At 40.4% G+C, this 22811-nt stretch overlaps 1 protein-coding gene across 20 annotated transcripts in view; it reads right to left on the bottom strand.

The window, feature by feature from the left end:
* The window catches only part of picalma (phosphatidylinositol binding clathrin assembly protein a), a 125681-nt gene that overhangs the window by 9835 nt on the left and 93035 nt on the right, over window positions 1-22811 (bottom strand). For 11 of the 20 annotated variants that reach the window (XM_034178822.1, XM_034178829.1, XM_034178830.1 and 8 more), the window contains 5 exons: window positions 18898-19008; window positions 17453-17581; window positions 12681-12711; window positions 12505-12604; window positions 2462-2521 (listed from right to left, as the gene is read on the bottom strand). In XM_034178822.1, coding sequence (XP_034034713.1) covers window positions 2462-2521; window positions 12505-12604; window positions 12681-12711; window positions 17453-17581; window positions 18898-19008 — 431 coding nt within the window. The remainder of the gene's footprint in view (window positions 1-2461; window positions 2522-12504; window positions 12605-12680; window positions 12712-17452; window positions 17582-18897; window positions 19009-22811) is intronic. The other 9 variants (XM_034178827.1, XM_034178833.1, XM_034178840.1 and 6 more) reach the window with 2 other exon arrangements.

The following is a 22811-nucleotide window of genomic DNA, read 5'->3' as shown; positions in this document are numbered from 1 at the left end:
GGTAATGAGGGGATGGCAGGGGGAGAGAAGCTGCAGAGAGGTGTGTAAGACTACAACTCTGCTTCCTGGTCCCAACCCTGGATAGTCACGGTTTGGAGGATTTAAGAAAACTGGCCAGATTTCTAGAAATGAGAGCTGCTCCATCCAAAGTGGGATGGATGCCGTCTCTCCTAACAAGACCAGGTTTTCCCCAGAAGCTTTGCCAATTATCTATGAAGCCCACCTCATTTTTTGGACACCACTCAGACAGCCAGCAATTCAAGGAGAACATGCGGCTAAACATGTCACTCCCGGTCTGATTGGGGAGGGGCCCAGAGAAAACTACAGAGTCCGACATTGTTTTTGCAAAGTTACACACCGATTTAATGTTAATTTTAGTGACCTCCGATTGGCGTAACCGGGTGTCATTACTGCCGACGTGAATTACAATCTTACCAAATTTACGCTTAGCCTTAGCCAGCAGTTTCAAATTTCCTTCAATGTCGCCTGCTCTGGCCCCCGGAAGACAACTGACTATGGTTGCTGGTGTCGCTAACTTCACATTTCTCAAAACAGAGTCGCCAATAACCAGAGTTTGATCCTCAGCGGGTGTGTCGTTGAGTGGGGAAAAACGGTTAGAGATGTGAACGGGTTGGCGGTGTACACGGGGCTTCTGTTTAGGGCTACGCTTCCTCCTCACAGTCACCCAGTCGGCCTGCTTTCCCGGCTGCTCGGGATCTGCCAGGGGGGAACTAACGGCGGCTAAGCTACCTCGGTCCGCACCGACTACAGGGGCCTGGCTAGCTGTAGAATTTTCCACGGTGCGGAGCCGAGTCTCCAATTCGCCCAGCCTGGCCTCCAAAGCTACGAATAAGCTACACTTATTACAAGTACCATTACTGCTAAAGGAGGCCGAGGAATAACTAAACATTTCACAGCCAGAGCAGAAAAGTGCGGGAGAGACAGGAGAAGCCGCCATGCTAAATCGGCTAAGAGCTAGTAGCTACGCTAAGCTAGCGGATTCCTAAAAACACGCAAAGTGAATAATGTGTAAATAATTTAGACGTGATTCAGCAGAAGGAGTGCTTTAGTTGAGGCACGTAAAGATTACACTGGGAAACAAATCGTAATCTAGATAACTAGATCAATCTAACTGCGCAGATTAAACAGCTAACAGATACAGAAAAACACCGCTGTGCTCCGGAACAGGAAGTGATACAATACCGCAGTGAGAGCCAACCACCAGTAGAGGCAGAGTTCACACACACACACACACACACACACACACACACATATACATACACATACACACACATACATATATAGCAAACCTTTACTTTCAAAAATACCTTCATAAAACTCAGAAGGCATTGTCTACAGACACTACAGAATATTTCAGACAGTGTCATGTCTTGACACGGTAAATCAGTCAGCTTCAAGACATTTGCCCCATCAATAGCCAGAAAGCAGCTAAAACTTTATTAATGGAGTTACATTATTATGAAGTGTTTTGAAAAGGTTTCGTATCACAGAAAAAGGTTAAGTTGTGGCAAAGACTGTCTTATGCCGTCATATTAATTAGGATTGGGAGGACTAAAAGATTTCAGGTCTCGTTTATCCCCAGTCCAATTTTATTACTTAATGGGAATAAGCCCTTAGGTGCTTTTGTTTTTCTTGCAATACTTTGTAGTGGGGTTTTTTTTGTTTGTTTTTTGACATTTTTGGCATGAACATTTAATAGTGATTTTGTGTATGGTGTTTTTTCTTTATATTGGATTGTTTATATGATGTCTGATTTAGACTTAATTGGGTCTTATTCTCACTGTTAATATTGTCATTGTGTATCTTGTCTTGTGTGCTCCTGCTGAAACACTAATTTCCCTTCACGGGACAATAAAGAAATTCTGCTTATAATTTGTTGACATTAGAAAGGAAATTACTAAAATATCTCTGGCTGCAGCTGGAAAATGTATTGTCAGATACCGTGAATTTTCTAAACGTTTGCTAGTTTCACCTGAAAACAGGTAAAATATTACACAAAACATAACACTTTCCAGGCATAGTAACATTTAGGGGTATGCTAGCATACCAAATATGGGCTATCAGGGGAGGTGATGGTCTAGTGGTTAAGTGTTGGGCTTGAGACCAGAGGATCCTTGGTTCAAATTCCAGCCTGACCAGAAAATAACTAAGGGCCCTTGGGCAAGGTCCTTTAACCCCCTAGTTGCTATAGGTGTGTAGTGAGCACCTTGTACGGGAGCACCCTGACAATGAGGTGAATGTGAGGCATTATTGTAAAATGCAGCCCATTTATCAAACAGTTTGGAATAATTTTGGAAAAAGTGGGGTCTATTAAAAAAAAAACAAAAAAAAAAACAAAAACTGTACACCTGATTGTGGAAGAGGCAATAACATACTTTCATCCTGACACGCTTGCAGTGTGACGAAGTTTAATCCCGTTTTACAGTCACGGCTGACTTACCACTGCATATGCCATCATGCCCGTTGGTGTGGTTGCAGGAAAGGCCATGACAGATGGTGCCTAAAGTGACATGGAGAGATGAGCACTTCCACAGAACCAGGTCACCAAGATCCTCAACCCATTCAGCCAGTGGGATTCATTCAAGGATTGTGAGATCAACAGACCTGCTACACTAAATCCTGATCCAGCATGATGCATTAGCTTTTGTCACCTGTATTGAAAATTTTGTGGTTTCACCTGTTTGCCAAGTGCAAATATGAAATGGCTCCAGAGGGTTGTCGCGATACTAGAACTTCAAACTTTATGAAGGTACCACCAAAATACTACATACTACAAGGAGGATTTTTTTTTTTTTTTTTAAATCAAGATTAGAACAATACAAACATTATCAACACCATATTTAAGTTGTCAGACTGAGCTTTCTTTGTGCTTGGAATTTAAAAGCCATTAAACAAGGTGTGGGGAGGTGCTGTGCCTGTCTGCAGCAGTGCGTTAACTGAAGGCAGTTTGTTATTGAATATGATACTAATTTTTAGTATTAAAATATACTTATGTTGACAACTGTACTCCAGAGTCAGTGTTTTACTACTTTTTTCTTTTCAGTATCACTGCAAGTAGAATCTCTGGTTTAGAAAATACAACCCCAATTCCATTGAAGTTGGGACATTATGTCAAATGTAAATTAAAACAGAATACAATAATTTGCAAATCCTCTTCAACATATATTCAATTGAATACACCATAAAAACAAGATATTTAATGTTCAAACTGATAAACATTTTTGTTTTTGTGCAAATATTTGCTCATTTTGAAATGGATGCCTGCAACACATTTCAAAAAAGCTGGGACAGTGGTATGTTTCCCACTGTTACATCACCTTTCCTTCTAACAACACTGAATAAGCGTTTGGGAACTAAGGACACTAATTGTTGAAGCGATCAATCAATTTTTTTTTATATAGCACCAAATCACAACAAACAGTTGCCCCAAGGCGCTTTATATTGTAAGGCAAGGCCATACAATAATTATGTAAAACCCCAACGGTCAAAACGACCCCCTGTGAGCAAGCACTTGGCTACAGTGGGAAGGAAAAACTCCCTTTTAACAGGAAGAAACCTCCAGCAGAACCAGGCTCAGGGAGGGGCAGTCTTCTGCTGGGACTGGTTGGGGCTGAGGGAGAGAACCAGGAAAAAGACATGCTGTGGAGGGGAGCAGAGATCGATCACTAATGATTAAATGCAGAGTGGTGCATACAGAGCAAAAAGAGAAAGAAACAGTGCATCATGGGAACCCCCCAGCAGTCTACGTCTATAGCAGCATAACTAAGGGATGGTTCAGGGTCACCTGATCCAGCCCCAACTATAAGCTTTAGCAAAAAGGAAAGTTTTAAGCCTAATCTTAAAAGTAGAGAGGGTGTCTGTCTCCCTGATCTGAATTGGGAGCTGGTTCCACAGGAGAGGAGCCTGAAAGCTGAAGGCTCTGCCTCCCATTCTACTCTTACAAACCCTAGGAACTACAAGTAAGCCTGCAGTCTGAGAGCGAAGCGCTCTATTGGGGTGATATGGTACTACGAGGTCCCTAAGATAAGATGGGACCTGATTATTCAAAACCTTATAAGTAAGAAGAAGAATTTTAAATTCTATTCTAGAATTAACAGGAAGCCAATGAAGAGAGGCCAATATGGGTGAGATATGCTCTCTCCTTCTAGTCCCCGTCAGTACTCTAGCTGCAGCATTTTGAATTAACTGAAGGCTTTTCAGGGAACTTTTAGGACAACCTGATAATAATGAATTACAATAGTCCAGCCTAGAGGAAATAAATGCATGAATTAGTTTTTCAGCATCACTCTGAGACAAGACCTTTCTGATTTTAGAGACATTGCGTAAATGCAAAAAAGCAGTCCTACATATTTGTTTAATATGTGCTTTGAATGACATATCCTGATCAAAAATGACTCCAAGATTTCTCACAGTATTCCTAGAGGTCAGGGTAATGCCATCCAGAGTAAGGATCTGGTTAGACACCATGTTTCTAAGATTTGTGGGGCCAAGTACAATAACTTCCGTTTTATCTGAGTTTAAAAGCAGGAAATTAGAGGTCATCCATGTCTTTATGTCTGTAAGACAATCCTGCAGTTTAGCTAATTGGTGTGTGTCCTCTGGCTTCATGGATAGATAAAGCTGGGTATCATCTGCATAACAATGAAAATTTAAGCAATACCGTCTAATAATACTGCCTAAGGGAAGCATGTATAAAGTGAATAAAATTGGTCCTAGCACATAACCTTGTGGAACTCCATAATTAACTTTAGTCTGTGAAGAAGATTCCCCATTTACATGAACAAATTGTAATCTATTAGATAAATATGATTCAAACCACCGCAGCGCAGTGCCTTTAATACCTATGGCATGCTCTAATCTCTGTAATAAAATTTTATGGTCAACAGTATCAAAAGCAGCACTGAGGTCTAACAGAACAAGCAAAGAGATGAGTCCACTGTCTGAGGCCATAAGAAGATCATTTGTAACCTTCACTAATGCTGTTTCTGTACTATGATGAATTCTAAAACCTGACTGAAACTCTTCAAATAGACCATTCCTCTGCAGATGATCAGTTAGCTGTTTTACAACTACCCTTCCAAGAATTTTTGAGAGAAAAGGAAGGTTGGAGATTGGCCTATAATTAGCTAAGATAGCTGGGTCAAGTGATGGCTTTTTAAGTAATGGTTTAATTACTGCCACCTTAAAAGCCTGTGGTACATAGCCAACTAACAAAGATAGATTGATCATATTTAAGATTGAAGCATTAAATAATGGTAGGGCTTCCTTGAGCAGCCTGGTAGGAATGGGGTCTAATAAACATGTTGATGGTTTGGATGAAGTAACTAATGAAAATAACTCAGACAGAACAATCGGAGAGAAAGAGTCTAACCAAATACCGGCATCACTGAAAGCAGCCAAAGATAACGATACGTCTTTGGGATGGTTATGAGTAATTTTTTCTCTAATAGTTAAAATTTTGTTAGCAAAGAAAGTCATGAAGTCATTACTAGTTAAAGTTAATGGAATACTCAGCTCAATAGAGCTCTGACTCTTTGTCAGCCTGGCTACAGTGCTGAAAAGAAACCTGGGGTTGTTCTTATTTTCTTCAATTAGTGATGAGTAGAAAGATGTCCTAGCTTTACGGAGGGCTTTTTTATAGAGCAACAGACTCTTTTTCCAGGCTAAGTGAAGATCTTCTAAATTAGTGAGACGCCATTTCCTCTCCAACTTACGGGTTATCTGCTTTAAGCTACGAGTTTGTGAGTTATACCACGGAGTCAGGCACTTCTGATTTAAAGCTCTCTTTTTTAGAGGAGCTACAGCATCCAAAGTTGTCTTCAATGAGGATGTAAAACTATTGACGAGATACTCTATCTCACTTACAGAGTTTAGGTAGCTACTCTGCACTGTGTTGGTATATGGCATTAGAGAACAGGAAACATATCCTTAAACCTAGTTACAGCGCTTTCTGAAAGACTTCTAGTGTAATGAAACTTATTCCCCACTGCTGGGTAGTCCATCAGAGTAAATGTAAACGTTATTAAGAAATGATCAGACAGAAGGGAGTTTTCAGGGAATACTGTTAAGTCTTCTATTTCCATACCATAAGTCAGAACAAGATCTAAGATATGATTAAAGTGGTGGGTGGACTCTTACTTTTTGAGCAAAGCCAATAGAGTCTAATAATAGATTAAATGCAGTGTTGAGGCTGTCATTCTCAGCATCTGTGTGGATGTTAAAATCGCCCACTATAATTATCTTATCTGAGCTAAGCACTAAGTCAGACAAACGGTCTGAAAATTCACAGAGAAACTCACAGTAACGACCAGGTGGACGATAGATAATAAAACTGTTTTTTGGGACTTCCAATTTGGATGGACAAGACTAAGAGTCAAGCTTTCAAATGAATTAAAGCTCTGTCTAGGTTTTTGATTAATTCATAAGCTGGAATGGAAGATTGCTGCTAATCCTCCGCCCCGGCCCGTGCTACGAGCATTCTGACAGTTAGTGTGACTCGGGGGTGTTGACTCATTTAAACTAACATATTCATCCTGCTGTAACCAGGTTTCTGTAAGGCAGAATAAATCAATATGTTGATCAATTATTATATCATTTACCAACAGGGACTTAGAAGAGAGAGACCTAATGTTTAATAGACCACATTTAACTGTTTTAGTCTGTGGTGCAGTTGAAGGTGCTATATTATTTTTTCTTTTTGAATTTTTATGCTTAAATAGATTTTTGCTGGTTATTGGTGGTCTGGGAGCAGGCACCGTCTCTACGGGGATGGGGTAATGAGGGGATGGCAGGGGGAGAGAAGCTGCAGAGAGGTGTGTAAGACTACAACTCTGCTTCCTGGTCCCAACCCTGGATAGTCACGGTTTGGAGGATTTAAGAAAATTGGCCAGATTTCTTGAAATGAGAGCTGCTCCATCCAAAGTGGGATGGATGCCGTCTCTCCTAACAAGACCAGGTTTTCCCCAGAAGCTTTGCCAATTATCTATGAAGCCCACCTCATTTTTTGGACACCACTCAGACAGCCAGCAATTCAAGGAGAACATGCGGCTAAACATGTCACTCCCGGTCTGATTGGGGAGGGGCCCAGAGAAAACTACAGAGTCCGACATTGTTTTTGCAAAGTTACACACCGATTTAATGTTAATTTTAGTGACCTCCGATTGGCGTAACCGGGTGTCATTACTGCCGACGTGAATTACAATCTTACCAAATTTACGCTTAGCCTTAGCCAGCAGTTTCAAATTTCCTTCAATGTCGCCTGCTCTGGCCCCCGGAAGACAATTGACTATGGTTGCTGGTGTCGCTAACTTCACATTTCGCAAAACAGAGTCGCCAATAACCAGAGTTTGATCCTCGGCAGGTGTGTCGCAACAAAAGACTGGGAAAGTTGATGAATGCTCAAAGAACACCTGTTTGGAACATTCCACAGGTGAAAAGGTTAACTGGAAACAGGTGAGTATCATGATTGGGTATAAAAGAGCATCCCAAAAGGCTCAGCCCTTCAACAACAAAGATGGGACAAGGATCACCACTTTGTGAACAACTGCTTAAAAAAAAAAGTCCAACAGTTTAAGAACAATATTTCTCAACATTCGATTGTACGGAATTTAGGGATTCCATCATCTACAGTCCATAATATAATCAGAAGATTCAGAGAATCTGGATAACGAAATTTCTACACGCAAGTGGCAAGGCAGAAAACCAACATTGAATGCCTGTGACCTTCGATCCCTCAGGTGGCACTGCATTAAAAACCGACATCATTGTCTAAAGGATTTTACCGCGTGGGCTCAGGAACACCTCAGAAAATCATTGTCAGTTAACAGTTTGTCGCTACATCTACAAGTGCAAATTAAAACTCTACCATGCAAAGCGAAAGCCATACATCAAAAACATCCAGAAGCGCCACCACCTTCTCTGGGCCTGAGCTCATTTGAAATGGACAGATGCAAAGTGGAAAAGTGTGCTGTGGTCTGAGTCCACATCTCAAATTGTTTTTGGAAATCGTGGACATTGTGTCCTCTGGACAAAAGAGGAAAATGACCATGCAGATTGGTACCAGCGCAAAGTTAAAAAGCCAGCATCTGTGATGGTATGGGGGTGTGTTAGTGCCCATGGCATGGGCAACTTAAACATCCGTGATGGCACCATCAATGCTGAAAGGTACATCCAGGTTTCGGAGCAACACATGCTGCCATTCAAGCAAAGTCTTTTTCAGGGACGTCCCTGCTTATTTCAGCAAGACAATGCCAAGCCACATTCTGCACCTGTTACAACAGTGTGGCTTTGTAGTAATAGAGTGTGGGTACTAGACTGGCCTGCCTGCAGTCCAGACCTGTCGCCCATTGAAAATGTGTGGTGCATTATCAAGCGCAAAATACGACAACGGAAACCTGGACTGTTGAACAACTGAAGGCGTACATCAAGCAACAAAGGGAAAGAATTCCACCTATAACGCTTCAACAATTAGTGTCCTTAGTTCCCAAACGCTTATTCAGTGTTGTTAGAAGGAAAGGTGATGTAACAGTGGGAAACATACCACTGTCCCAGCTTTTTTGAAATGTGTTGCAGGCATCCATTTAAAAATGAGCAAATATTTGCACAAAAACAATAAAGTTTATCAGTTTGAACATTAAATATCTTGTCTTTGTGGTGTATTCAATTGAATATAGTTTGAAGAGGATTTGCAAATCCTAGCAATGAAGCCCCGGTCACAGCTGCTTGTGTGTGTGCACAATGTTTGCACAAGACGTAGGACTTGGGAGGTTAGACAAAGTTGAATACAGTCAAACGGAACACTAACGGTACAGGAATTATGCAAATGATGAGGAACCATCAAGACAGAAAGCAAAACGGAATACAGACAACTTGAAGCTGTCGTCGGGATTCGTACAGGAATGAAGCTGGACGAGAGTTAAATGACGTCTCTGAAAGTCAACACAAGTCCAGATTTATTGTTTCGTTTTGGCTTCAGTGTCCTTAGTTAGTGCTGTGTGACCGGGGCTTTAGATCGATATTCACACCACTGCAGCACTCCTCATTCCTTGTGGGTTAACAACAAAATGTCTTTCTAATACGGCGTGGAATTCGCCTCCAGTGGCCATTTCACTCCCTGGAAATCTGGCAGCTGAGCAGGTGTTTCTAATGATGCCAAACACTCGAGCGAGAGGCTCACTAACTGGAAGTCTCAATTTCAAGATGGTGGTGGATCTTGAAAATTCCCCATTGAAAGAGGCCACCACCAATATTTGCTCACTTTCTCCTCGACTGAAGCACCCACATTTCCATAAGAACTCCTGAACTCCTTAAACCACTGACTTTTCTGCAATCAACAGTGAGATGTGATAATCACATAACTGCCACTCCCACCACTGGCTGAGTGAACAGGGACGGTTACTCTAATCCTAAAATGTGAAGTAGCCACTGGTCATGCTTACTTTCCCTTCATGTTTCACTTCTTTGGCTATGATTATTCAGTCACATGCCTTGTTACAAACAGTATATAAGATCCTCCATTTCATACAAATGAGGCTTCTCAAACTTGTTAGCTTGCACTAGCAACAAGTAGAAAGCGTATAGGGGAGCAAGCACTGGTTCCCTTTTTTCCCCCTCCTAAAGTCTTAACCCTATAACGCCAAGTGTATCATATTTGATACAGGATTTTCTGAGATGTCTGCTTCATTAGTGTGATATTTTCTCCCCAAAAACCCATCGTATACAATGAGATACTTGTAGTGCACAGACAAACCACCAGATGTCAGTATCTTATGCATCAGAGGGCCTTCAGATGAGACATTCATAATGGCTGCCTGAAACAAGTGATCCACAGTAATTTCCCTAAGAAAATGCAGCATTTTATAGGTTTGAAATGTTATGTTTGCTCTGGATTTAAAATGGATGTTTTTATGCTAGAATGCCCAATGTAGCAAATATGATACAAATAAAAACTCATATGCAAAAAGGGTTTTGTTTTTTGTTTTTTTGGTGGGTTTGTTAAAAGGTCCAATAAAGACTCTTGTTTAAAAAAAATAGCATTTTCTGACAATTATTTCACAGGGTGGGCTTTATAGGGTTAAAGCTGCTCAAAGATGTGCAAAAGGGAGTAAGCACGTCCGCCTTGGGGAAACTGCATCATCATGCGGCCTCCCTCAGGGCGTCTGCTCCAATGTAGATATGAAGGACTCATTCTAAGCTCATGAAGACCGATTTGACATTTCTGATGATTACAGCCTCATGAACAGATTAAGAATTCAATTTTCCATTTCTGCTAATGAATTCCCATAAATCTTACACACTGTAGCTTTAATAAGTACTATTCATTGTAAATTCAAGTTTGTTTATATCAATACTCACAAGGGAAAACAGCTTTTAAGACACCAGATACCAAAATGTGCCACTCAAAAATCCTTTTTTTTGTGTTTAAGTGAAAAGCATCTGGTAGAAAAATCACTAATGGTGAGAAAACAGATGTGGCCAAATTATGTCGTCTCAAAGATGGGCCACATGAACAGGCTAACAACTAACAAAGACACCAGTGAAAGGACACTGTTGAGTCCTGAAGGTAAAAACAGCTACTGGCAGGTGCAGATTGCCTTGTAGAAAGGGGGGGGGGGGGGGGGTACGACTTGCTTCTCCAACAGCCCCTGCAGTGATAACAAACCCAGATTTGTCTAACACACAGCCCTGTGGAGAAGGATGCATTTCATTAACTATTCAGTCTTTGCCGAGGGAGGCACAAGTGAGTCAGACGTGATGATCGTGACAAAATTGGCGCTTTCATCACAGACTCTGCTTGTTTCATTGCATTGAAGACCTACTTTCAGGATTCACTCAGACAGCATTCGGTCTGTTTTAAGGACATTTCACTCAGCCGCCGCCCCCACCCCCCCACACACACACACACACCTGCCTTGGTCACAATTATCTGTGTTTACCTGAAGAAACTTGTTTTAAAGTGATCTAATCACCGGGAAATCTTGACATTATTATGTCCTGTGCTGTCTGAAACCTTGGTAGTTTTTATTTATTTTTTGGTTCAAATAAGGCTTAAGTCGTGCAATACGCCACAAGCTCACCACAACTGTCATTTTAATCACTGAACAGGATATTATAGCCAGATGCAAGATGTTGAGGAGGTAGCCTGAAGAACATGCTCTTAGTCCTTCTGCCCCAAAGCTACTCAATGCTCACACTGACCAGTCAGAAAAACTAAAAAGACAGACTATATTTTTTAATTGCAAGTCAAAGTTGGTTAAATGCCATCACATTGTGAGGGTGGCTAATGTTCATCAAAACCTTTGCCCTTCCTACAAACAAGTTTGGTGCTGCTTGTGGGAGCATTGTTTCTGCACAAAGTGGCGCATCAGATCACGAAAATGTTAGTAAACAGAGAAAATACCTAAAAAGCCTTAAAACATGTTAAGGACAGACTTACGGATTGTGGAAAATGCATGCAGTTCTTTGTTGAGTCACAAGAACAGTTGCAAATTTCAAAAAACAAGAAATATTAATTAAATAAATCAGAAGGCGGGGGAAACCTTTGCTAGGTAAATAAATATTAGAACATAACTAAATGGTTTAGATCTTACTTCATTTTGAGTCGTTACATTTATAATTTAAGTTTAAAAAGTAATTTAAAGACATCCTTATGGAGTGACGCTCAGTGTGTCAAGATAAAGCCCCTTTCACACCATGCCTGCTTTGAGTTGCTTAATGAGGCGTCATGATGATGCCACGTTGATGCAACTAGTGCTGAGCTGATGCAGCGTAAGGCCACAACACCGTGAGGAATGCAAAGGGCGATGCGAAACAGACGTCAAAAATTAAACGTTTTTTCTGCATAGAGCACTGGACGCAGAAGTAGTAGTTTTCTCACAAGTTGAGGTAATGTAACGGTACTTAACATGACTGGATATCACCTGACGTCAATTTATGCTTCCTGCTGTGCTCCATTGCTGCAGAGCTATAAATCATGCAGGATTGTTGAACTTTTTATACCAGCTGCAGCTCCGCAGTCAAAGGAAGAAATATAAACTCGGAAAAAAAAAAAACAGAGTGCTGACCTGCAGTGTGGCACAAGAAGAAATATAAACTAGAAGAGAAATCAGAGCACACATGGTCTGCCTGCAGCTCCTCTGCACTCACTTCCTCAAGCTTCTCACCCCCTGCTGGGCACAACTGACGCAGACATTAGATACGCAGCTAATGTAACTTGAAGCAGGTCCATTGTGAAAGGGGCTTAAGACTGTGTCCCATTTGGCAACAAATGTGCATGAACAAAGATCAAAATTGCATCTCAGAATAACACATTCCAGCTACTCACCTACACCTCAGTCTGTGTGGCCTGTCTGGCAAGTGTGAAGGCTGCCAAAAATACTTTAGCATTTACAGGAACATAGTGGAGCCACCGCTACAAAGGCAGTCTAGATTGCTGCCTTTTGTTCTTTGTGATAGATAAGGTCAGAGACATAAATGGTTCCATACCATGTTTGCAGGGTTCCAGGTGGTGGAAGGAGCCATTTTGGGCTGCCAATTGGTTCCGCCAGTCAGTTTCTTCTCACCAGGCTGACTCCAATGAAGATCACTAAAGTGTTCAGTTCAGGCAAAGATGTCAGCTGTGCTTAGTGTTCTGTGACTGTTAATTACCTGAACAGACTTACTTCTTCACTGTGCCATTTCCAATTCCCAGATCTAAACAAGACAGAAGCAAAACAATGAATGCACCGCCACGAAAACAACACACTTACAATACATGTGGCAAAGTACACATTTTACGTTAAAGGAAACCTCAAATAAATGAGTTGCTGTAGGATGGTTGTGGGGGTGGTATTACAATGAAACTAAAGTCATCAGAATGCAAGTTTTCTTTTTATTGGGTGGGCGGGGGGATTCAAAGCCTCTGTAAGAGTGCACATACTTTCTATTAGGGGTGGGAGAATTTGATACAACACTGCAACATTCAATTTTTACATAACATTTGAGTTTGATTTGAGAATTGATAGAATTCAAATTCTGCTGCTTAAAGATGAGGTGGACAAAATGTTGCACAGCTTCTGTTCTGCAGAAGACAATACATTTGTTGCATGCCAGAGTATTATGCAACATCACTTCCATTTCAAGCAGATGTGTACACACACGGTGCACATACCCATACACAGAGACAATGGTAGACAGTTATAACACTGTCAAACTGAGCAATGATCAATATGTACTATCACGATTGATGGTCACAAAAAGCAAAAACTAAGTACAGGAGTCGATTTGTATGCGAAACATCTGATATGTGTTGACTGTATGTGAGCCAACTGGGACCGGTTTAAGATGGGGAGTCCAAGCATGCCATGGCTGAGCAATTTGCTCAAGTGCCTCCCAATCTGAATGGCAAGTAACAAATCCGTTAGAGATATCAAATCAAATCAATTTTATTTATATAGCACCAACTCACAACAAACAGTTGCCCCAAGGCGCTTTATATTGTAAGGCAAGGTCATACAATAATTACGGAAAAACCCCAATGGTCAAAACGACCCGCTGTGAGCAAGCACTTGGCAACAGTGGGAAGGAAAAACTCCCTTTTAACAGGAAGAAACCTCCAGCAGAACCAGGCTCAGGGAGGGGCAGTCTTCTGCTGGGACTGGTTGGGGCTGAGGGAGAGAACCAGGAAAAGACATGCTGTGGAGGGGAGCAGAGATCAATCACTAATGATTAAATGCAGAGTGGTGCATACAGAGCAAAAACAGAAAGAAACACTCAGTGCATCATGGGAAACCCCCAGCAGTCTAAGTCTATAGCAGCATAACTAAGGGATGGTTCAGGGTCACCTGATCCAGCCCTAACTATAAGCTTTAGCAAAAAGGAAAGTTTTAAGCCTAATCTTAAAAGTAGAGAGTGTGTCTGTCTCTCTGATCCGAATTGGGAGTTGGTGCCACAGGAGAGGAGCCTGAAAGCTGAAGGCTCTGCCTCCCATTCTACTCTTACAAACCCTAGGAACTACAAGTAAGCCTGCAGTCTGAGAGCGAAGCACTCTATTGGGGTGATATGGTACTATGAGGTCCCTAAGATAAGATAGGACCTGATTATTCAAAACCTTATAAGTAAGAAGAATAATTTTATAATAATTCTATTCTAAAATTAACAGGAAGCCAATGAAGAGAGGCCAATATGGGTGAGATATGCTCTCTCCTAGTCCCTATTAGTACTCTAGCTGCAGCATTTTGAATTAACTGAAGGCTTTTCAGGGAACTTTTAGGACAACCTGATAATAATGAATTACAATAGTCCAGCCTAGAGGAAATAAATGCATGAATTAGTTTTTCAGCATCACTGAGACAAGACCTTTCTAATTTTAGAGATATTGCGTAAATGCAAAAAAGCAGTCCTACATATTTGTTTAATATGTGCATTGAATGACATATCCTGATCAAAAATGACTCCAAGATTTCTCACAGTATTACTAGAGGTCAGGGTAATGCCATCCAGAGTAAGGATCTGGTTAGACACCATGTTTCTATGATTTGTGGGGCCAAGTACAATAACTTCAGTTTTATCTGAGTTTAAAAGCAGGAAATTAGAGGTCATCCATGTCTATGTCTGTAAGACAATCCTGCAGTTTAGCTAATTGGTGTGTGTCCTCTGGCTTCATGGATAGATAAAGCTGGGTATCATCTGCGTAACAATGAAAATTTAAGCAATGCCGTATAATAATACTGCCTAAGGGAAACATGTATAAAGTGAATAAAATTGTTCCTAGCACAGAACCTTGTGGAACCCCTTAATTAACCTTAGTCTGTGAAGAAGATTCCCCATTTACATGAACAAATTGTAATCTATTAGATAAATATGATTCAAACCACCGCAGCGCAGTGCCTTTAATACCTATGGCATGCTCTAATCTCTGTAATAAAATTTTATGGTCAACAGTATCAAAAGCAGCACTGAGGTCTAACAGAACAAGCACAGAGATGAGTCCACTGTCTGAGGCCATAAGAACATCATTTGTAACCTTCACTAATGCTGTTTCTATACTATGATGAATTCTAAAACCTGACTGAAACTCTTCAAATAGACCATTCCGCTGCAGATGATCAGTTAGCTGTTTTACAACTACCCTTTCAAGATTTTTTGAGAGGAAAGGAAGGTTGGAGATTGGCCTATAATTAGCTAAGATAGCTGGGTCAAGTGATGGCTTTTTAAGTAATGGTTTAATTACTGCCACCTTAAAAGCCTGTGGTACATAGCCAACTAATAAAGATAGATTGATCATATTTAAGATCGAAGCATTAATTAATGGTAGGGCTTCCTTGAGCAGCCTGGTAGGAATGGGGTCTAATAGACATGATGATGGTTTGGATGAAGTAACTAATGAAAATAACTCAGAACAATCGGAGAGAAAGTCTAACCAAATACCGGCATCACTGAAAGCAGCCAAAGATAGCGATACGTCTTTGGGATGGCTATGAGTCATTTTTTCTAATAGTTAAAATTTTATTAGCAAAGAAAGTCATGAAGTCATTACTAGTTAAAGTTAAAGGAATACTCTGCTCAATAGAGCTCTGACTCTGTCAGCCTGGCTACAGTGCTGAAAAGAAACCTGGGGTTGTTCTTATTTTCTTCAATTAGTGATGAATAGTAAGATGTCCTAGCTTTACGGAGGGCTTTTTTTTATAGAACAACAGACTCTTTTTCCAGGCTAAGTGAAGATCTAAATTAGTGAGACGCCATTTTCTCTCCAACTTACGGGTTATCTGCTTTAAGCTGCGAGTTTGTGAGTTATACCACGGAGTCAGGCACTTCTGATTTAAAGCTCTCTTTTTCAGAGGAGCTACAGCATCCAAAGTTGTCTTCAATAAGGATGTAAAACTATTGATGAGATACTCTATCTCACTTACAGAGTTTAGGTAGCTACTCTGCACTGTTGGTATATGGCATTAGAGAACATAAAGAAGGAATCATATCCTTAAACCTAGTTACAGCGCTTTCTGAAAGACTTCTAGTGTAATGAAACTTATTCCCCACTGCTGGGTAGTCCATCAGAGTAAATGTAAATGTTATTAAGAAATGATCAGACAGAAGGGAGTTTTCAGGGAATACTGTTAAGTCTTCAATTTCCATACCATAAGTCAGAACAAGATCTAAGATATGATTAAAGTGGTGGGTGGACTCATTTACATTTTGAGCAAAGCCAATTGAGTCTAATAATAGATTAAATGCAGTGTTGAGACTGTCATTCTCAGCATCTGTGTGGATGTTAAAATCGCCCACTATAATTATCTTATCTGAGCTAAGCACTAAGACAAAAGGTCTGAAAATTCACAGAGAAACTCACAGTAACGACCAGGTGGACGATGGATAAATAAAACTGGTTTTTGGGACTTCCAATTTGGATGGACAAGCCTAAGAGTCAAGCTTTCAAATGAATTAAAGCTCTGTCTGGGTTTTTGATTAATTAATAAGCTGGAATGGAAGATTGCTGCTAATCCTCTGCCTCGGCCCGTGCTACGAGCGTTTTGGCAGTTAGTGTGACTCGGGGGTGTTGACTCATTTAAACTAACATATTCATCCTGCTGTAACCAGGTTTCTGTAAGGCAGAATAAATCAATATGTTGATCAATTATTATATCATTTACTAACAGGGACTTAGAAGAGAGAGACCTAATGTTTAATAGACCACATTTAACTGTTTTAGTCTGTGGTGCAGTTGAAGGTGCTATATTTTTTCTTTTTGAATTTTTATGTTTAAATAGATTTTTACTGGTTATTGGTGATCTGGGAGCAGGCACCGTCTCTACGGGGATGGGGTAATGAGGGGATGGCAGGGGGAGAGAAGCTGCAGAGAGGTGTGTAAGACTAGCCTGATATCAACCTGATGCGCTGTAGCAGACGCATTTGCCAATTAAGTAGACTTCGACAAATCCTAGCACACTAAATTTACCACTTTTTAATGTAGTCAAGGCTGAGGGTTGTCACACATTGGAAGGTGACTACCAAAAACAAAAATACCATGCCATTACCATGCTACAGGGAGGAAGGGGGAGTCTCTGGAAATGCATTACTCAAAATTTACCATGCTTTGGTGTTACATAAACCAAATATAAATTGTAACACAATAGCAAATTGCTTTTGGACACTTTTACAAGTGAAATTCTGAAGAACCACCATACACATCGAATAAACATGTATCGTGATGCATACCGTCCCAGCCCTAATTTCTACATGCCGATCTGCCTGTTATTCCACATAAAAAAAATATTAAAGTATACAAGTCTATACCAATGTAGTACATAATTAAAATTGTTCATGACAATGTTGTGCACGAAATGACTTTTACTCCCTTAAAGCGGCCTCATTCAAAACGAATGGTTCTAGTGCAATGACTGTAATTTGACTTACTACATTTTTAAGTTTATTGCCTTAAAAACGTTGACAAACTTACTGCCGACAAGACTGGCCAATGATGAGTCCAGGTCATTTGACACCAGTTTGTTGGACTGTTGACAGTTGGGGGTCAAGCCCTCATTAGATGTGGATGGAACTGTAGGTTTGAGGATTCCACCTAAAACATCTTAAAAAAAAGGGGAGCAGGACAAACGGAAGAGTTGGGGACAGCCGAGAAAGTGATGACAACACCAAAAAGAGGACAGCACATGAAACACACACACACACACACACACACACACACACACACACACACACACACACACACACACACACACACACACACACACACACACACACACACACACACACACACACACACACACACACACACACACATCATTAAGTGTGGATGAGGCAAAAAGCGAGGTGCATTCAAAATTAAACAAAGCTAAGACTGAGACAAGTGTGTGCAGTCAACTCACCCAATCATACATATGCCATGCAAAAAGCCACAACCCCAGGGAGCGTGTAACCCCAGGACACAGGAAAAGAGAAAAAGATGTAAGAATGTGAGCAGCCTAAAACCCAGTGCAATACTGTGGGTGCAAAAACTGTTAATACGTTAGAGATCAAAGCGGCTGAATGTAGCGTCTATATTCTCAATGAGTTAATAAACACTTTGCAAGTACATCAATAAGGCAAAAGCTTCAGGGCATTTCTATAACACCTCTGTGGTGCAGTTAGGGAACCAATTCTTTTTTGTTCTCCCTCTTCTCCGAAATCATGCGGCACATTATTCCAGCAGGTTTCTTTAAAAGGCACAAAAACGAATCAGACCTGAAGAACTGATCAGTGATTATTATGTAAAATGCAGGCAAATCCACTGGTGCAGGCAGCCACTCACACTTACTAAACTACAATTTTTGACTTTCTAGTTCTTAAATTGTAAATAAGACAAGTGCTTTATTGTCATTACAGAAGTACAATGAAAGTAAGTGCAGTCTTTGGATCATATACACAGTAAAAAAAAGTAAATTTTAAGAGACAAGAAAACAAATTTAAAAGAAGAGATTGAGTGAGAATAAAGTTATAGTTTACCTTATTGCACACGGTCATTATTGCACATAACTGTATTGCATATAGCCATTATTGCACAGAAAATGTTGACTAAATGTTAAATATGGCAGGACAAATCCCTTAGAACAAAGTAATAAGTGTTGTGGTGGTTTGGAATACTACCCAGCACCAAACTGTCAGTGGCTTCAATCTAAATGTTATATCATTCTGCAGTATTTAGAAAGTCTGCTTTTACAATTTGCAAGAGAGATGGACACATTGTTTGGGATGAACTTAAAAGCATTCATTCCACAAAAACCAAACAAACAAGTGCAGTTAAATTAAAAACATGACCCACTGAACATGCAGCATGTCTCCCAAACTTAACGTGGCAACAGAGTACAGAATCCTGGTCCAGAAAAGCCCGTGTGGGAGACCACTTACCTGTGGAGTCCAGGTTGTTGGCATTAGTGTTGTTACCAAACACAGAGTCAAAGTCGACATTTAGGCCCTGAGAGTTCTGTAGCTGCTGGGCAGGGGGGGAGGCTGTAAACCCTGTCGGCACAAGAAGAAAAAAAGAAGAAGAAGATAAACGTCAACTAATATTCATTCTGCAGTCTGTCCTGGAACAACTACCTTTACATAGAAAGTCATACTTCTTACTAAAACTGCACAAAAATTTATTCTGCTAGCTAAATGTGCCATAAAGCGTTTTCTCTGTACTGCAGTGTTTGTCAAAACAGAAGCAAGGAGGTTATTAAATCTTTCCAATACCGTTACACATAGTTGAAGTCAATCTAATCGTAATCCAAAATTTGGATTAGATTACGATTACATTATTTAAGATAATGTAATAGTTTTTTTCGGGTTATCACAGAACATCACACAATACTACAATTCCATAGGGACTAGGTCTGCGAATTAGCTATATGACCTATGAACATGGCGTCTGTTATTGTAACAATGCTTTTTATTCTGTCCCTATCAAATAAACATAATAATTGTCAGATAATGGCCAAAATTATACATCAAGGTCAATGTCAATGGTTCACGTCTTGCTACCATCATCTTTTTTAAGCTCAGACAATCACCACCCCTCCAACTACAATGACCTCAGTAAAGTGGGATATTGGTCACCTATATTACAAAGCAGCCTCATGCCATTACATGCATCCTCATACAGCATCCATGCCCCAAGACATGCTTGATACTTTCAAATGTACAGTTTCCTTAATAAAAATAGTGTTATTTGCTGGATTTTGACAAAGGTGTAGTTTCATGCAGGATATCCATTGTTATTTTTGGCAGAATGAATATTCTATATGCAGATGATACTAGTCTATTTTATGGTACACTATCATACATCAGCAATTTGCTCCTAAAATATCTACACAACACAATTTTCTTCACATTTAAAGGTTCACAAATTAAGAACTAGATCAGGGGTATTCAACTTGCTCCAGAAAGGGCTGAAAGGGTGCAGGTCTTCTTTGCAACCACCCACTCCACCAGGTGACTTCACTGATTAACTGATTCCATCTGTTAATCTGTGGAGTGGGTGGTTGCAAAGAAAACCTCCACCCTCTCGGCCCTTTCTGAAATGAGCTGAATACGTCTGAACTAGATGACAGAATGACACAAACAATAACAAAAATAAATGAATCTTATTTATCAGGAAATACAAAAATTTTTCATTCATAAGTGACTTTCCCCCCTCATACAACTTTTACAGTGTTATAACTTGGCAACAAACTTCTAACAAATTTTAAAGTGTAAGCGACACTAACAAATGTTCACAAATCACTAAAAATGATGAAATGTTGATATTAAAAAAAATATCCTGAACAATAAGAGACGGTAAGTGTGCAGGTGAAGGATAAAATACAGCTGCGCTTTATTTCAGCCCCCAGCCGCGGCCATATTGTTGCTATGGCATCACAAGAACGGGACCTGTTGATTCAAGACCAAATCAATTGTAAACATGGCAGAGGTAGAGCTGTTTACCGATGATTTTTTTTTCTCTAGTGTGGAGCTTTTTGTTTTCTTTTTAAGTCCAGTCTGAATGTTTTTCTGAAGCTGCTGTGGGAACACACCCTTATGCTTTTGGGTCTTATTTAGACCACAATGAGGGAGACAAAACCTTGGAGGAAAACCTTCATTGTGACAGAGACTATATTTACTGATAGTTCAGAACACAGAACGGTGATCATAAAAAATAAATAAATGCAGGCAATTTTAACATGCGGGTATATGTGATAAACTGTCCCCCAGCTCTGTGGTCATAATCGACTAATTAAAAAGAAAAAAAAAATTAGAAAGCTTGTTTTACCATCCTTGACATCAGAAAAAGTGATGAGGAAGTGTGGAATTTTTATTTGGGTTTTTTTCCTTAGAATAACGTACATACGAGGTCTGTTAGAAAAGTATCCGACCTTTTTATTTTTTTCAAAAACCATATGGATTTGAATCACGTGTGATTGCATCAGACAAGCTTGAACCTTCGTGCGCATGCGTGAGTTTTTTCACGCCTATCGGTTGCGTCATTCGCCTGTGAGCAGGCTTTGTGTGAGCACTGGTCCACCCTCGTCGATTTTTTATTGCGAATAAATGTCTGAACGATTTGGAGCTTGGCTGCATCAATTTTTTTCCAGAAACTGTGAGAGACCTCCAGGTGGACACCGTTTGGAAAATTAATGGCTTTCAGGGACGATTTTATGGGGATTATACAGATTAAGGAGTGTTACTGCCGCTTTAAGGACGGCCCACAACTGCTGAGAGCGCGGCGCGCTCCCAGCGCCGATCGACATGCTCAGACCCTGTTGAAACAACCAGATGATTTCTAATGTGAATGCTTTGTTGAGCCGGGACCTCGTCTGACTTTCACAAAAAGGCAGAAGTCGTGGACATTAGCACTTTTTCGGCACATTCCACTGTTACAGGAGTTTTTTCATGGAAAGAAAAGCGGAGGGACACGCCACGGAGCCGTTCATTACACGGGACAAAACCACCTCTGTGTTGGTCTCACAGGACGGTTTTCAGGTGGATTTCGGTTGCTTTTCAGTCGTGTGATTATCCAATTGTGATTGTGCATGAGCTGGACATGCCCCAACATGTCCTGGAAGGCTTCATCATGGCGTTGCTTTGCTTTGCAGTGGAGCCGCTCCTCTTTCCATGACAAAAACTCCTGTAACAGTGTAATGTGCTGTTCATTTCTAAACTGGACGCTGTCTTGATCCGATATGTTGTCTGACTAGCAAAGGAATTGTGAAAAGACGTGGACATCAGCACTTTTTCAGCACATTAAGACAGACGTGCGGAGGAGTTCCGCGCATCGCGGTGGAGCCGCATGGCGAAGGTTCAAGCTTGTCTGATGCAATCACACGTGATTCAAATCCATATGGTTTTTGAAAAAAATAAAAAAGGTTGGATACTTTTCTAACAGACCTCGTACATTTCAAAACATGAAAAATGACACGAGGGACTGTAAATTTCAGTTATTTTTAAAATAAATATTGTTTAGTAGTATTAAATATTAAAACCATTCACACAAGGAGTAAATTATACAGTCTTACCTGTCAGTGAGATCTGAAAACTTATCTACCTTTACAAAACAACATCTGAAAATAAATTCCTTCCATCTTGGCAGAAGAAAAGTCCATTTGTCACATGGGAGTTTGGTGCCATCTTACAGAGCCGGCTGTAATCCATTATTGTGGCTTATGGATCGTCTTTTACAGTACTCTTCCTCTGTGTCTCCTCTTAAATATGGTGTGCCCCAGGGCTCAATTTTAGCACCACTTCGCTTTGCTTTGTACATGATCCCTCTTGGGTCTGTTTCTAAAAAGCACAAAGTCTGTTTTCATTGTTTTGCAGACATTCAGATTTACCTTCCTGTAACTTCCTGTGATACCCAGGCTGCTGTAAAAATACTACAGGACTGTCTGAATGATGTACAAGTCTGGATGAGAACTAACTTTCTGAATCTTAATAAAAATAAAACAGATTTTAGTGTTCGGGCAAAGTAACCCTCTACAAGGACAAGACAGTGTTATTGGTCCTCTGTCCACTTTTTGCTGCCCTTTTGTAAAAAATCTAGGGGTGATAGTTGACCCAGTGTTCAGATTTGATAAGCACATCAACTCTGTCATCAGGGCCAGCTTTTTTCAGCCGAGGACTCTTTCTAAAATTAAATTTTACTCGAGTTGATTTTGAAAGTGCTATCCATGCATTTATAACGTCCTGTCTGGATTATTGTAGTGCTCTCTACGTTGGGCTGGACCAGCGCTCCCTACAGCGCCTGCAGAGTGTACAGAATGCTGCAGCCCACCTTTTGACTAAAACAAAAAAGCATGAGCACA

Source organism: Thalassophryne amazonica, chromosome 9, assembly GCF_902500255.1.
Source record: "Thalassophryne amazonica chromosome 9, fThaAma1.1, whole genome shotgun sequence".
Classification (NCBI taxonomy): Eukaryota; Metazoa; Chordata; class Actinopteri; order Batrachoidiformes; family Batrachoididae; genus Thalassophryne; species Thalassophryne amazonica.
The sequence above is the reverse complement of the archived record's forward strand: the minus strand, read 5'-3'. Positions and strand labels throughout refer to the sequence as shown.